This window comes from Ooceraea biroi, chromosome 2 (genome assembly GCF_003672135.1).
Source record: "Ooceraea biroi isolate clonal line C1 chromosome 2, Obir_v5.4, whole genome shotgun sequence".
Taxonomy (NCBI): domain Eukaryota; kingdom Metazoa; phylum Arthropoda; class Insecta; order Hymenoptera; family Formicidae; genus Ooceraea; species Ooceraea biroi.
Window position 1 is genome coordinate 2,617,308 of NC_039507.1, and position 16,408 is coordinate 2,633,715.

General features: G+C 42.5%; 1 protein-coding gene across 11 annotated transcripts in view; it reads right to left on the reverse strand.

Annotated features, from left to right (window-relative positions):
* Nucleotides 1-16,408, reverse strand: part of LOC105281789 (AF4/FMR2 family member 4) — a 334,516-nt gene that overhangs the window by 2,274 nt on the left and 315,834 nt on the right. For 6 of the 11 annotated variants that reach the window (XM_026968009.1, XM_026968016.1, XM_026968012.1 and 3 more), the window contains 3 exons: nt 12,796-13,014; nt 4,878-5,039; nt 271-312 (listed from right to left, as the gene is read on the reverse strand). In XM_026968009.1, coding sequence (XP_026823810.1) covers nt 271-312; nt 4,878-5,039; nt 12,796-13,014 — 423 coding nt within the window. The remainder of the gene's footprint in view (nt 1-270; nt 313-4,877; nt 5,040-12,795; nt 13,015-16,408) is intronic. The other 5 variants (XM_026968015.1, XM_011343274.3, XM_026968017.1 and 2 more) reach the window with 3 other exon arrangements.

Sequence of the window (16,408 nt, forward strand, 5' to 3'; positions counted from 1 at the left end):
CAAAGAGAACAAAGCAATTGCTGTAATTCTCATCGCACCTCGATAACTCCATTTTACGATACTCTGCAAATTTAGCGATAACTCAAAAGAAATTTTGCCAAGTTTTGACATCACGCTTCAAGAAGGTGAAATCTTCTTGAAAAAAGAATCTCCTCTGAACGGGAAATCTTATTTATCGATTAATTGTAAGTACGAACAGAGTGACACGCGCTAAAATAACGAATCGCAGCCGTATGGAATTATGATTCAGTGTTTAGGTTCTGCACTTACAAAGTTCTCGTAGTAGAACGACCCGACAGACTTCATGTCCATCTGCAACAAAGACAGGATCGGTTTCAACTAATTTCGAGGACGAGGCGCGTCTGTATAATTGGATTTTCGAGACGGGAAACGAGAGAGGGTCGTGTCTCAAAGAAACGGGGGAGGGGTAGACGGTAACGCGGTACAGAGGGGTAGTAGATTGTGGTGGTGTGTAAAAGTTGTGCCGATGACGCAGCTTGCGGCGACGTTCCCAAACGACGACGTTTCGTTGTTGGATAACTGCAAAATGTTTCGTTCGGTTGTTTGTTCGTTCTTTCTTTCTTTCTTTTGCACTTTTCCTCTGTTTCTACTACTGGGAGCGTGTCAGAAAGACCAGCCATTGTTGGTATCGGGAACCGTGCGCGGCTCGATTAAAGAGAGACCGTCATCCTATATCAATAAACGATCAAAATACCGAATCAGAAAACTGCACTGTCGCCTTCCTACTGAAACCACTGGCGAGAGCGAAAGAACAGAAATCGCGCTGCGATTAATGCCGATGCTAATGCCCGATCTGAAAGCGTCCCGTTCGTTCTCCGCGGGATAAATGCAAGTTAAATGAATCTTTCCTCTTCGCGCGCGAAACCAGGAGACCAAAGAGGATGATGTAGAGAGAAAGAGAAAGAGAGAAAGAGGCAGAGAGAAAGAAAAAGAAAAAGAACAAGAGGACGATCGACAAGAAAGATTAATAAAAGGCGCAGAGAGCTCGTAGAAACAAAAGGCTTCGCGATACCGAAATGAGAGATGCGGCGAAGAGCTGCAACAACACGGATTCACGAAAGCTGATAGGCTTGCGGTGATACGTGGTGAGCGGGCACTTTGGTAAGTCGCCTGCGACAGAGGCGTGCGCAACAAAGAGGGGAAAGCCAAATCAAAGTCTCTATCGAGGTGTAACACGTTCTCGAGTTAGAAGCTGCGTAGACGCGATGCAGAAGCTCAAAAGCTGATAGAGTGAAGTGGCCGGGGCGGGGGGAAGGTAGGAGTGAAACATATTGTCGCAGAGCGGCACAGATACATACATATATGTATATGTGTGTTGACACGTGTTCGCGGTTGCTCACCGACGAGGGACTCGGAGTCGTAACGACGCACGGTTACGATCCACAGAGCCGCGACTTGCAAGCTTCTCGATTGCGCCGCGACGAACGCGTCCGCTCTCGTCCGCTCTCGTCCGCTTTGATCATGTACACCACGCGGACTAACGGAGAAAATAAACGTAATTGTGCGAAACGTAATTGTACGTCGTCAGTAAGCGTTTGCGCGAAAGCGAACAAGCTTCTCTCACTGCGTCTCTGATTAGTCGAGAATGTGCAACTGGTTATTCACACGCAAGAAATGTCCCTTAATTTTGCGGAAATTTGGCAACTCGTTGATTTTCGTAATTTTCATTTTTATAACGGAATCGAATGCTCTCTATTACATGTATCGAGATTTCCACAAATATAGATTGATGTATTTCCAATAAGTTTAAATATAAATTTCTCAATTCCAAATTAAACTTGCTACGGTAAAGTTTACTTGAAGAATGGCTAGAAAAAAAGTTCTTCATCCATTTGTACTGTAAATGCACGACGTATATGCTCCAGTTAAATTTTCATCTCGGAAAAGCTCGGACTCAAGCTTGGAAATCAACAAAGGAGAAACACCTCTAATACTAATTCTCATATCTCGTGATACATTCAGCATGTGTACAGAGAAAATCCATTTTCGTTCCACTGTTCTGATATTATCGCGTTTTAGAATTTTTGTTCTGGAATACCGATACGTTTCTGTGCAGTAAGAGTCTGCGTTCTTATAAATTTATATGAATTCTCTGCAGGCACTTTTTCCTTCTCCTCGCGTGTATTGAAAACTCCGTACCGAAAATACCGAGAAGTTATGCGCGCTTTCTGGAGGGAAACCCCTATTTGTACAGCGAAAATCCATTCTCGTCCTGATGCTCGAAGTTAGAAAGTTGCACACGCGGATGAAATCACGCCGCAAGCCCGAACGGATACGTCGATTGCGCTTCAGACCTTGATTGACAGTACGAGAGACAGAGAGAAAGAGCGAGATATATATGTAATATGTAATATAAAGACAAAAGTAAAAAAAAAGGAGATAGTATTTAAAAAAATGTAGCGAGTGTATGTAAGCGATCTACAGTGCTCTTTAGCAGACGCGACGTGACTCTAACGAGGAACAGGCCGCCCCGTAGACGGCGAATTTCGATGTCGCGGCGATGAGGATCCGATCCCTCCGCGGCAAAAAAGTGCCGAAACTTCGGTCATCATCCAGAGCGTCGAGGGGATGACGTTACGTCCACCATCACCTCGGTAGTCGCTTAAGCACAACATGCATCATCGGCGCAAGCTCAGAATTTACACAGATCTAACGCTCCGTAGACGCAGCACCACAGTATGCGGGACTCGCAACATACTGCGAGAAAATGCGAGCCTTCAGGGCCTCACGACTCGCCCTCTTTACTTTGTTTTCCGTTTCGTTTCATGAGGGGGTCCTGACGTACGGAGATTAGAGTCGACGGTTTTCTCATCGAGCTCGCATCGAAGCACGCGCGCACTTCTGCGTCCTTTGCACATTCACGGCGGTTTCCGTCTCATCACCATTTAATGATGGAGAAACCTCCGCGATTCTTCTTTAAATTATCTTGAAAACTTATGACACATTTTTCGGATTAACTCCCCAATAGAAATTTCACGAAGCATCATCATTTTACCGCACTTCTTTTAATTGTCAACGTAAACACTTTAGACGATTAGACGAATAAAATTTTTATCAAAATAATCTTGTTATTAATGATGATTTTATGTTCTATCTATTCTCCAGAGTATAGATGCAGGCTTTGAGGGGGAAACATAGAAATGTTAATGTTAAAGGCTTAAAGATGTACTCTTATCGTTAAGCGTATATCGCACTTAATCTTTTTAAGGAGTGCCTCGATAGTGCGTGCGTGTTTCGAAATGTAAGCGCGACCGGCAAGCGAACGACGATCATGATGATGGTGAATTCCTTTCACCCGATCGTGGATCCACTGATTTTGCCGGTCGAGGAATCGCCAAGGGATAAATGTACGTTAAATCATATATTCGCTAGCCACGCTTAATGTGCCTCTATAGACATGTCTCTATAGACATGACTTTAATGGAATATGCAATTTGCGTATCGGACTCGCAAAAATTCCTTCTGCGAGCGGCATTGGAAACGGCGTGACTGACGATTGAAGAAAAAAAAGTAGTAAGCGATCTATAAATACATTACGAGGCGTAAGCTCTGGTACGAACAACATTGCAACGTACGACAGTGGAAAGCGAAATCAAGAGAAAAAAAATAGATAGAATCTCTAGAATTTCTTACGCGGTTATTCTTTGAATAAAAGCCGACACGTACGCGCGTGTGACCCGAGATCGACACAATGAGTGCTGTACAATCTACGTGAACATCACGGTGAATAAACAATGATCATAAAAGAAGCAACCCCTTTATCGTTAACATCGTTAATATCATGGGTTTTCTTTAAAAACTTTTTGCGATTGCATAATGCGATTATGTTATGACATCACAAATGCCTCAGTCGCCATATGTGACATCATCGTTATCATAAAGGTTTCCACAGTGATGTTCAACATAGTAGTATTGGCATTACAGAGGTTTCGTTAATGACACCATACATGGTGTCATTAGACTCATAGAGGTTTCAGCTGTGGCTGAAATGTGATGTTACTAGTATCCCAGATGCTTCAATCATGACGGCGTGCGTGACGTCGTAGAATTGAAAAATTTTAAAGAAACGCGGTATCTCGGTAATTTTGTTAGGGTCACACGCGCGTCGACCGGAACGTTCCATTTCCATCAAGAAACGTTTTTTTTTGTCTGATAGAGAAACAGCAGGATTTTTGTTAGAAATAAAAATGAGAGACAAGAGCTAGAGCTCTAAGCGCGCTCGGCAGTGTATTCACAATCGCAATAACTATACTCGTAACTTAAAGATACGACTACGTGGAATCTCCGGAAAATGGCCTGAACTAGTTTTGCGCGTCGCGGCTGCCCGAACTTTACCGCGTCGCAAAATCACAGTCGCTCATAACACAAGGACTAGCAAAGATCGATTACATCTGCGAGACGTGTATTTAAACCTTTCCATTGGAAAGTTTCTCCGACCGAGCCATGAGCAAGTATCAGCAAATATCAGTTGGAAATTCCGCGAGAAATTAGCATGAGATTACGTGCGACGTTAACAACCAATTTCTTGTATCTTGCTAATGAAAATTCGCCGATATCATAATTGTTAAATCGATTCGACAAACTTGACAAATCGTGAATTCAACATTTAGTACCGTGATATCTCGATAGATACAATTATTACTCGTTAATGTAACGTTTTTCTCATTTTTCGAAATTTATCAGATAATTTCTTATTGCAGTATACTTCTATGTCAAAGTACAAGATAATCTTAAGAAGCCCGCGTTTTGGATTCCCGCGAAAAGACGAAGTCTTTGATACGCCGCGGTATTAAGGCCACTTTACCAGAGTCCAACTACGAAAAAGGAAAGTGTACTCCATGCATAAGCCGTGGTACCATTAGCAGATCATCATTGGAGTCGCGCATCCGCTTCTTGCCGAGCTCGATGCTCGCCATACCGGCACTCTGAAGTCCTCCGGGCATCGCAGTTGCCGGCACTCCTGATACTCCGCCAGCCAACGCACTCATTCCCGTCACGTTCGTCGGCATCGTCGCCGTCTGCATTTTTTTTGTATCGTTCCGTTTCGCATTATTTTTTTTTTCATTTTCACACGTCCGTTCGATTTTTTCAATTTCACGTTTTTTCGTCCGTGACGGTTTTATGCGTGTACAGATTTGGTTTTTATAGTTTTTCCCCGTGCATCACCGTGCGTCGATCACATCCGTTTCCGTTTTCGGCATCCCCGAGACATTCCCAGTCGAGACGTTTTCGTTTTCCGTGTGTTAGCATGTTTATACATATTTTGTTGTATCGTTGCGGGGTGGCAGTGACGGTGGCATACAGACACATTTTTGTATTGTATATTTGGCATATGCGTGCGGTGGTATCGGTCGATCGTGCGTATTATTCAGGTTGATTTTTATTATATACGTTGGTAGAGTTTTTTTTTCCGAGTTTCGGCAGTATTTCGCAGGTGTTAATTGGCAGGTAGCGAAGCGCACGAAGGTATTGTCAGCAAGCATGTAGAAGCATCGTCAGGCGGAAGAGGGCAAGATAAAAATCAAAAAAAGAAAAACAGACCAGTTGAGGCTAAGGCAAGAAACGACAGTCGCGATTTATATTTATAAAAATATTTTTTTCTTCGTTTCACGTGGAAAAGAAAGAACACGTAATCTCTCATATGAGTGCGTGCGTATGCGTGTACGCATGTCTCCGCATACACGTCACGAATTATCCGTGGCCTGCCGCATTGCGCTTATCAGGCCACTCGGCTGTTCCACGTGTCGATACATGTACCACAACGTACGCACATACGCACGCATGTACGCATGGAATTCACGATATTCTGCGTGAATGCACGCGATCGCGCGTAAGACGATAAGCGCGCCGATACGTAATACCCGCTGGGCGTAATAAACGCGCACCGCTCGAGCTACTCGCACGTACGTCCCGAGTGACATAATTGCTCCCATTTTATACGGCGCTCGACCGCTCACTCCGTTCGCTTCATCTTTATCATCCTGATCCTCTGCTTGACTCTTCCACATTTGTTAATACAAAACACAAATTACAAGAAATTCACCAAGGAAAAAGCAAGAATGAACATAATCTCCGTACGCGTGAATAACAGGTCTCGGTAAATCGGACAGAAACACGTGAAAAGAAAGAGCACGGGTACTCTCTCTTTCTTTCGTGCGAGTAGAACACGAGTAACTTTCGTCAGACGCGCGATCACGCAAGCTTACTCGTCCGATAAACGCGGTCGTGATAACGATCGGCATGTTTATACCGTTCGAATGATCTCAGAGACACGTTTCCGTTGTAAATCGTTCGCCGATTTAGGGTATCCCAAGTTGCGCTTTACGCTCCTCTCGCTCCGCTTAAAACGCAACGAACCTTGAATTGACCCGGCAAGCTCGTCTGACACACGCAACGCGATTCTAACAAAACAGGGTTTCGTCGCATTTTCACTCGTTTTCCGGCACCGCGTTTATCGGCGTTTAGTTCTGGAAATGTGCGTAGCAACGCGATGGCTCGCAGAAAACGCAAATTCCTACGAGGCACGAGAATAAACACCACCGATTAATAATGGCAATCATAATAATGTGGTAACAACAACAATAATAATAATAATAATAATAATAATAATAATAACGGTAATCAATAATATATAATAATCATAGCACGTTAGATGGGACCAACGGACGTAGCTGGCGTCAGCATCAATCTGCGAGCTAATTGGCACTAGTTCGTTAATTATTGATCGAGATTAAGGAGAGAAAGACAGAGAAATGACGCATCTACGTGGCGAAGTACGGTATCTAAATGTTGACTAAAAGAAAAGCGCAAATCTTAACAATATTGGAAAATCAGAATCGGACGTAGAGCGTAGGAAGAGGGCACATAGAGGTACGAACGCGTGGTACGAAACAGAACCGGTCCCACTTCATCGTCCGTCGACATCGGGCACTTTCGGCTGGCGTTTCTGACTGCGGCAACACCTGTAATAATCGAGGCATTCTCTCGAAGTTCATTAGTTTTGCGTCTCCCTCTCGTAATCTATACTCGTGTAGACACATTCATGTACAAGAAATAGTTATATATATATTATATATACACACACATATGTAATATGACTCTTTGACTTCCCGCTCCACTTTTCTCTCTCGCTTTGCGTCAACGTCCGGTCACCATTCGCTCTTCCCATTCGGCGCTTTGCGAAATGGAGAGAGCGATTGAGAAAGAGAGAGAGCGAGAAAGAGAGAGAAAGAAAGAGAGAGAGAATTTTATATATATATGTAAGTGAGGAAGTGGAAAGAGAAATTTACAGAGAAATACGTGCAAGAGATTAAGTGAAGAAAAGAGGAGGGGCGTCTCTCTTAGAACCCGTACTTCTTGTCTTTCTATTTTTAGAACACCTGAAAAATGTACGAAAAAGACATGATTTAGTTCGCTAGCGTAAATTTACACCATCTCTCGTGAACATCCAAGTGTACGGTGTTCAAATCTCGAACTCGCTGTTGTCGTCGGCATCTTCTTTGGGGGACAGGATTACAGTGTCGTCATCGTGTTTTGTGATGTGTAATCATGTTATTCTCGGTGTACGTGTACGTGTGTGTAGATATGTCAGTGTGTGCATGCGCGCATATTTATATATATTTACATGTGCGACGAAGATTGTTCTGTACAGATGAAGGATGCGCGGAGCCTGTGTGCGGCTCGCGCGTGTTATAATCATGTGTTATATGCAATTTCAGTGATAGATCCGCACTTTTAACGTGCTTTTAACTTTGTGTCGTACACTTGACAAACATTCAAATATGGCATACCAATTCCGAAGAGTGCATTATGTCGTGACAATGCAGTTCGGCATGGCCCTCCTTGGTGAAATCGTCGACACGGACTACGCATACTAGTATTAATTTATATTGAAGAATGTAACGCACAATTAAAATGATCAGAAATGTTTGAGTTTGGCAGTTACCAAATATAAATAATATTTATGCCAATCAACTGTGTGCAAATTAATTCTATACTTCGTAATTATACAGAAATTTGACGTAGCAGCTGTACACAGCTACTATCTTTAACTCTTCTAACGTTTGAAAATTTCGTGGAATGGAAAATTAAAAATGAATCCGATTGAAATTTATTCGCGGTGTCGAGACCATCGACAAGTCGTCTGCGAGCAAAAACAAGGCGGAAAGAACTGGTAAAACAAGCATTCTCTCGTATTCCGTGGCCGCGTTTCGTTCTGTAAGAGATCCACACCGGTACGTACCCCGAGGCAAATTCGGACGGAGGTGATTCTGTCGGTACGCGGTATGCACCCTTGGGAAATTGAAAACCACTTTTAGAGAATGAGACTTCCCTGCCAACAAGCTGGTCTGCCGCAATCGTCCATGTGAGACTTTTCCTCCATTGTGTCCGGGTGTGGCTGCAGGTCTTCCACGCGACGTCGCTGAAAGTCTTTCTCGCTCTTTCTCTCTCTTTTACTCTTACTTGTTCTTTTCTCTAGGCTTTACTTTTTCTTTTCTCTCTTCCACCGGCTAATAACGCTCGTGTCCCGGAGACACGTTTACGAGTCGAGACACGACGACCGAGCCCGTAGGAAACGGGATGATACGTTTATCCCGCGCTGCTTACGAATGCGTAACGAGCCCAAAATCACCATTCAGCCGTGCTTCGTGCCGAACACGTTCGCAAAAGTCCCGATCCCATCGATTATCCCATTCGTCGACCGAAACGAAGCGTCGTTAATCGAACCGTTGACCCCCGACCGACCGCGCCAATCTTTTTACGACCGCGATTAATCATCCTCGGTTTAATTGAAATAATAACGAGGATAATAAACGACAGAACGCGAGAGCCATTCGATCGAGCAGCGTGCAGCTTTTCCAGGGAAACGAGCGGAACCAGGCCAAGAGCGGGTCGGAGGACAACGGCGGAGAAACGGCTCCTAATTTAGATCCTGCTTAATGAACGAGTTGCGAACGAGCGAGTGTGTGTCATTAACGATCATCTTCGCGTTTCGTTCCGGGGCTGTGAGCATTCTGCGATCTTCGGTCTGTGACCTGGCCGTTGCCAACGTCGTCGTCGTGAGCGCGTGTGTTATCGCGGGAGCTAAGAGACAGATTTGATAACGGAAGTGGACAACGACATTTCATCACTTGGCCCACACACACCTCCCAACAAACCCGTCGTATCTGTTCGTTTCTTCTACTATTATCTCTTTTTTTTTTCTTTTCTTTTTGACTGTCTTCTATGTATCTTTCGGAAACTCGTAGTGTAGCGTTTTTGTGTGGGGCAGCAAAACAGCAGCGGGGTTGGTAGCCGGGTTTCGTGCAGCACAGCTTGTCAGCAGGGTGGTGTACGTGTCATTCGTAAGAGATATCTTTTCTCAACTACATCTTATTTACAAGGACGTGATTGCGTTCCATTTCTTTCGGTCTCTCTGTGCATCATGGTTCGCACACAAGAGCTGGCGAATTATTCATACATTTTTCAATTTAATTCTTCAATTTTCAGTTTAATGTCTCAGATATGAATGTGTTGAATTAATCAACTCATTAAGTATGTACATGTAGTAAAATTTCTCACAAATTATATATTTTATTTGAAATATGTACTAATCGTAAATAATACATATTTTTGGATCATTATTCTTTAGATTTGGAAGGAAATGGAGCGTGCACACATGGCTGCGAAAGTATTTGTATTCATTATGACCTAGGTACCGAACAGGTGATTGGTGTATTGCAACTAGTTCTTTGCACCTGGGTAGCTGCGATAGGCTGCTAGAAAGAGAGAAATAGAACAGTGGTGTTTTGGTGATGTTAACAGAATTTTGCCTCGTGTACTACTCACTACACACTACAGAAATGGCTGAACATCATACAGGAGATGTAAAATATGGACGAACACAAAAGCGACAAACATGGGACAAGAAGAACTGTACGATCGTTAGGAGAAAATCAAGTAGTAATTGAAAAATAGTAATTGCTCTGTAAGGAGATTGTAAGGAGTTTATCAGGAAAGTTTCAAGACGAGAAAACAGTATAAAAATAAATATCTCAATGATAGACACGTAGGAGACGATGTCGCATACCGTTTTCTTGCGTTTCTACTAAATTATCTGAAACTGGAAAGATAAATGCCTAAAATAGTATACACACATACGTCATTCTTTTACGAAATATATCAGTAACGAAAAATTATTTTCTTTCGTACAGTATCACATATACTATTAACTTGCTGCAACTATTTTTAATTAAAATTAGTAAATAACCCATGTGTAGTATTCGCAACATCAAGTGACGTAGCGGTCCATCGTATTCCTAGCATGACTATCATGTAGCACTGCGCAACAATTGGCCAATATTGTATATTGCTCCGTCGTTAATCTGTGTTCGTGCGCGATTACGCCGTTTATATAAAGATCGATGTATCGGTCTTATGTAAAACTCGATACGTTTTCAATAACGTGTTAAGCACGTAAAAGGAGTATCACAATCCGCGGAAGGAGAAACCCAATGGCGTATATACACACTCGACGTAGATTGGCGAAAAGCGGCGCAGCAACGAAAGCTTCTTTCGACATAAACCCAGGAAACTAAAAGAGGAGGTGACGGTAAACGTGAAAAAAGAGAGAAAAAGACTGTGATAGACTGACAGAGCAAGAGTAAAGGAAGTACGGGTACAGTGATGAAGAGGGAGCGAAAATGGGGAGGAAAAGGGGTTCGAGGTACGGAAGGAAAAAGGAACAATGTGCGGTCGAGGGGAACATGCGTGCACTTCGAGTCTTTTGTTCTCCGCGGGCGACTCTCGTCGGTCTGCACAAAAGACTTTTCGAGAGTATCGCGAGGAGCGTATGTTCTCGATACGTTCCCATCTATCTGTTTCGATTTCGGAACTTTGAAAATTTCAATCGCTCAGGCATGTCTCTTGACAGAGAAAAGTACAGTGGGACGGTGATACGATTGTAATGATAATCGTGCGATGTACGGCAGACAGAAAGAGAGAAAGCGGCGATCACGGTCTGCGAGTATGGAGCCAAGCGATTGATTCAGAAAAGTTATGTTCGAATGAAAAAGAAAAAGAAAAAAAAATAGAGCAATTTCTTTCCAAGCTTGTTAGGCGAAAGCGCGACGTATCTTCTTCTCTTTCGATTATTTCTTCTCATTTACAGTTATTTGTTATAGAAAAATGTAAACTCTTATTTCCGATCTATACAAAGGGAATCTTTACGATATTATTCTACGATACATATAAAATCGTTATTTTGAGATATTAAATATAAATAATGCAATTTACTAATCGATACAAAGCTGCTTTTGATTAATCACGAAATAATAAGTACGCGATATAAAACATATAAATAATTGAATGAGACATTCTTATATTAATTCATCCATTTCCGAGCATAGTATTCAATATTTTAAATATTTCTTCTCTTTAATAACCTTTTGACAAAATAATACTTTTCAATTAAAAATAAAATATTCACAATTACGGTAGCAATTTAATATGTTCTTTTTATCTTCTTAATGGTAAATGCATTACAACAACATTGAAATTCGATATCGCGATACATGTCCCCGTCATTTTCTCCTCACGACAAGCGACATCAACACCACTGTACTTTATTATTGCAGCCCAACAGTGAAAAGGATAGAGCATCGAGCGCTACTTTACCCTTTCTCTGACATCGACCAATTTCCAGCGGAGATAATTAAAAAAAAAAAGAAAAAAAGGACGACACACTTGCATGAAGCACACGCCACATGGAACGATTTGCGAGGTCGAGGCTGGAGAGAGGCAGAGAGGCAGAAAAAGAAGAAAGTAGAAAGGAAAAGAGATTATTAGTGTCACCGCTTGACCCATTAATATCGAGCATGGTATTTCAACGTCGACATATTCACGTCGTAATACTGACTACAAAATTAATTTTATAAAAATTACATATGTGAAAGAAATCTTCTTACATATGCACATTACATTTCCACTATCTCTACGCTAATACATAATATATTTAAATAATATCCCATTTCCATTAATATTTTTGTAAAATAAATTTTATCATAAAAAATAGCTGTTTCTTTTAAACTATTTACATTTATCTGAGATTATGTTTAATGGGGCAATCGTTAATAGAGAATATGGCAAAAAAGCGTCGATGTTTTAGCAACCAGAACTGTGAAACGTCACAAAATATTTTATTTAAATATGTTAATAAATTGACATCCTTTGTATTTTCATTCTATATTTAAAGCTCTAAGCTACATTCATTAGCAACGCGTAGTTCTGTTGCTCAACTCACCGACAATCAAAATAAAGATATATAAAACGAAATGGATAGCTCGGATATGTAAAAAAGAAAAAAACCTAAAAGGAAACTCTGTATCTTTTAAGGACCCAGAGAAGATTTAGATAAAAGGTAAGATAGTGGGACTTTGTTATCACACAACAAAAAATGCTGGACGAAGTGCTCAAACTAGTCGTCAAGCCAGATTAGCGGAAATATTTAGGAAGAATAGAATAAAAAAAAGAAACGCAAACGAAATATGGGAAAAGTGTATAAGAATCCGGGAGCAACAAAAGGGAAATCGTAACTGTGACGACAGAGTTAATGTTATAAAGAAACAGGAAGAGAATGGAAGTAGTAAAGATAGAAAAAAATAAGATATAGTTAAAAAAAGAAAGAATGAGGTAAACAAAAGGAACAAAGAATAAAAAGAGAGAAAGAGAGAGAGATAGAGAGAGAAAGAGAGAGAGAGAAAGAGAGAGAAGAAAGAGAGAGAGAGAATGCATTACCGCAATGCTAGCCCGAGATTGTGCGGCCTTAATGTGGGCTTGAAGGTGCAGAGGGGGGTGGAAATAGCGGCAGGGGTCCCGATTGCATCGGCCCTTGACAGCGTCCATGCAGACCGTCACAGAGCCGTCCTCGTTCGCCTGCACCGTCTCGAGGGGGTGCGCAAACCGGCACTCCGTCTCGCCGCGTTTGCACGCCCCGCGTTGAAACTCGCGACATACCTACAGCAAGAGCGAACACGCATGGCATGGCACTCTATCTATGTGGGCAAAGGGGTTTAGGGGCTAGAGGCTAAGGGTTGGCTGGCTTGGCAGGGCCGGGGGCGCAAAAGTCAGAGGGACGATCGGTCGGTCGATCGGTCGATCGTACGGTCGTTTGGCCGTTCGGGGGTAGCTCAGGATAATAGGTGAGGCGATTGTTCAAACGGTCACTGGCTCTCCTTCGATTACGATCGCACATTACACTGTTCGACGGTGGTTTGAAGCTAGATGGATGCTAGATGGATAACACAGATGGATATATACAGAGGAAGAAACAGAAAAAGACGGGTGATCGGTTATGTTTTACTGATGAAAGAACGGTGACCTTATGACCTCATGACATTATAATGCGTCGGATGATCTGGGGATGGTGAGGAATAATACTGAGATATTTCAATCTTCTACGTCTCTTTTAGACTACATGCTGTATACGGATGCAAAAATTGGACCTTGGATATTTAGATCCAGATAGTTTCGCGAAATGTAAATGAACACGTGCAGAAACATTACTGTTGGACAGCTGTCTTCTCTATCTACCTTGTGAATTTATATTCGTAAATTGGTACACTGTCATTAAATTAGAATAATTCGAAAGCAACAAAACGTACAATTTGGAACTGTTGTCTTAGTGTTGCAACCGTCACAAATGTTCTTATTAATGTACAATAACGCGTACAATTTTACAGAAAAAATTAGGAAAAATCTAACGAGAATTTCGAATTGACTCGAATGAGACAGTAGAGCGACAGTCGACATTAAAAGTAAAAATAGTAAAATTTTTTGACAGCGAATACAGGAACATGTAAACAAGGAATAAGGAACATTGACGCGTTGCAAAGTAGGATTTTTCTACTTTGGTGAGAAGGAGCGTTGACCGTGCATACACGTTACAGAACACGCGAAAAGCCAATTAATGACCGGTTGGTAAAGCAAACAGGTTCGAAGCATTACCGTACCGTAATTTTATGACGCTTTTAAAAGTTGTGCTTACACCGTAAAAAAGAAAGATTCTCTTCCTCGTCGCAAATTGATTTTACTATCGCGACAATTTGTTGAGCAAACATGGTTCTTCCGCCGTTGCGCATTTTTATTCGTCGTATGAAAATGTAAATTGCCTAGTATCCTATTTAACCGATCTAAATCAAATTCCAAAATTTTACATAAACATTTTACCCGCATAATACTTAATGAGATTCGAATAAAAATTAAAAATGTTTAAAACCCGGTTTATATACTGCAGTACAGTAAATCTATTAAAACGAAATATTTACAGCTAATTGTAGAGTTCAATAGAGAATGCAATACCAGCAATGCACATAAAATCTTCTATAACATATAAAACGCATTAGAATTTCAATAACGTGTACGCACGATTGACATCTGGCCGCATAGAAACTACTGCTAGGCTTTCGGTGTGTTGGCAGCCACAGAACTCGTGCCGAACCTGGCAATATGTACACGGGTAGGACTATGTCGTTCTTTTTAAGACGTATATGTACAGAGAGACAATAAAATAGGAGAGGAGAGAAACCGAACAAAGGGACATAGGGCGAGTAAAAATAAAATACAGATAGAGAGAAAGAGAGAGACTGAAAGTAATGTGTAGCTAGCAACTGGATCGAGTGACGCGAAAGAGTGTTCCGTTCGTGGACTTTGGGTCTGTTTCGGGGAGGCGTTAGAAAGAGCCAACCTGACATTCCTCTCGCTTTTTCGGTGGTTCCACCTTCTTTTCTGGCCGTTGGTACGCTACCGTAGATCTATATTGACTGACTTGGTTCCGGATTTCTTTCTATATTCGACGGCAATCGATTTTCTATCGCGCCCTTGTAGTTTCTTCGCGTGCGTGCCTCCTGCTCTAACGGCAAGGACACTTCCAGCGGAAAAGCGGTTTATGTCACGAGCACAAAATGACCTACTTACCGGCGAGTGCACAGTAACACACACACACACACACACATACACACGTACATACGGAACTCGACCGTGGACAATTCTCGCAAGAACCATCGTAGCATTACGAGAGAACGCGGGTGCTTCCCGTTCCGAGTACGGGACGGAGGATCCATGATGCGGCTTGGCCAGCCGACCATTCGTGTTACGGGACTAATTTTCTACGTCAGCGCAAGAGAAAGAGTGGTGCTTACCAACGCCCAGAAAAAGGAGAAGTTAAATCGCACTACGCTACTAATAGAGCTAAAATACCGTGTTCAAATCTGTCAAAGACGGCGTGGCACGCCGTTTACTCGGTGCACCCTCGCCCCGCCCAATAAGGTCGGAGGACACATAAGGGGGGTTTTGGACGGCAATCGGGGAGGACCAGGGGGTAATATGATAAATGCCTCCACGAGCATCCTCCAGTGTATTATCAATCGGGTTAATTTCGCGTATCGTGTTAAAGGAAACTCTGCGCATGCATCACATTCCCTGTGCATTATCGTTACGCGTTCTCCCGTCGAGAGAAGTAGCAAGTCGAACAAGAGTACCTAACAGCACTTTCGCGAATTCTTCTCAAAGTTTAAGTTTAGGCCCGAGAAAGAAGCTATCAAAAGTAGCATCGATACATCGCGGAATTTTCTCGCAAAAAAAAGAAACCGACAAAAAGAATGATCGCAACCAATCGGGCACGTAATACTAAATCAGTTTGAAGCGTTCGGACGCAAATCTACTTCTCTCAAGGTGTGTAACTCACAAAACATTCTAGTACCATGCATATTATGTAGCTCCAGGCTATCTACTCGCGCAAGCGTTATTTCATTCTTCTTTTTTTTCTGCATTTTTTGGGAGTATTAACGCTGCTCGCCAATCGTTTTTCGCGATCGAGTATTCAATTCATTTTCCGGACGCATCTTTTCCCATGCCGCGTGGCGGGTAATTGCACTCATTACAGCGGAATAATAAGCGTAACAGCGCATTACGAGCGTCACTTCTGCGCGCGCGAAGTGACGCTCGCCGTGTTTGCTTTCGCGCGCGCCTTGTCCGAACGTGTTAATTCGAGTGCACGCACTCAGGCGCTCGAGTGTGAACTGTGAACCGCGGGTTAAAGTGCGCGCTTTCGGCAAGCTAGAAAGCTCGTTAGGAAACGCACACGTATACAGACATTAAACAGTTAACGAGAGAGAAAGAGACACGTACACACACACACACACACATACATACGCGCGCACGCACGCACACGCACACGCAGGTATACATACATATTCTGCACATGATGCAGATAACACACGAGCCGCGTGCAAAGACAAAAACACACATTGGCTTGTGTAGATAGCAGAAAAAGAGAATGTGTGTGTGTGTGTGTGTGTGTGTGCGCGCGCGCGCGTGCGCGCGCATAATATGTGTGTATGTGTATGCACAT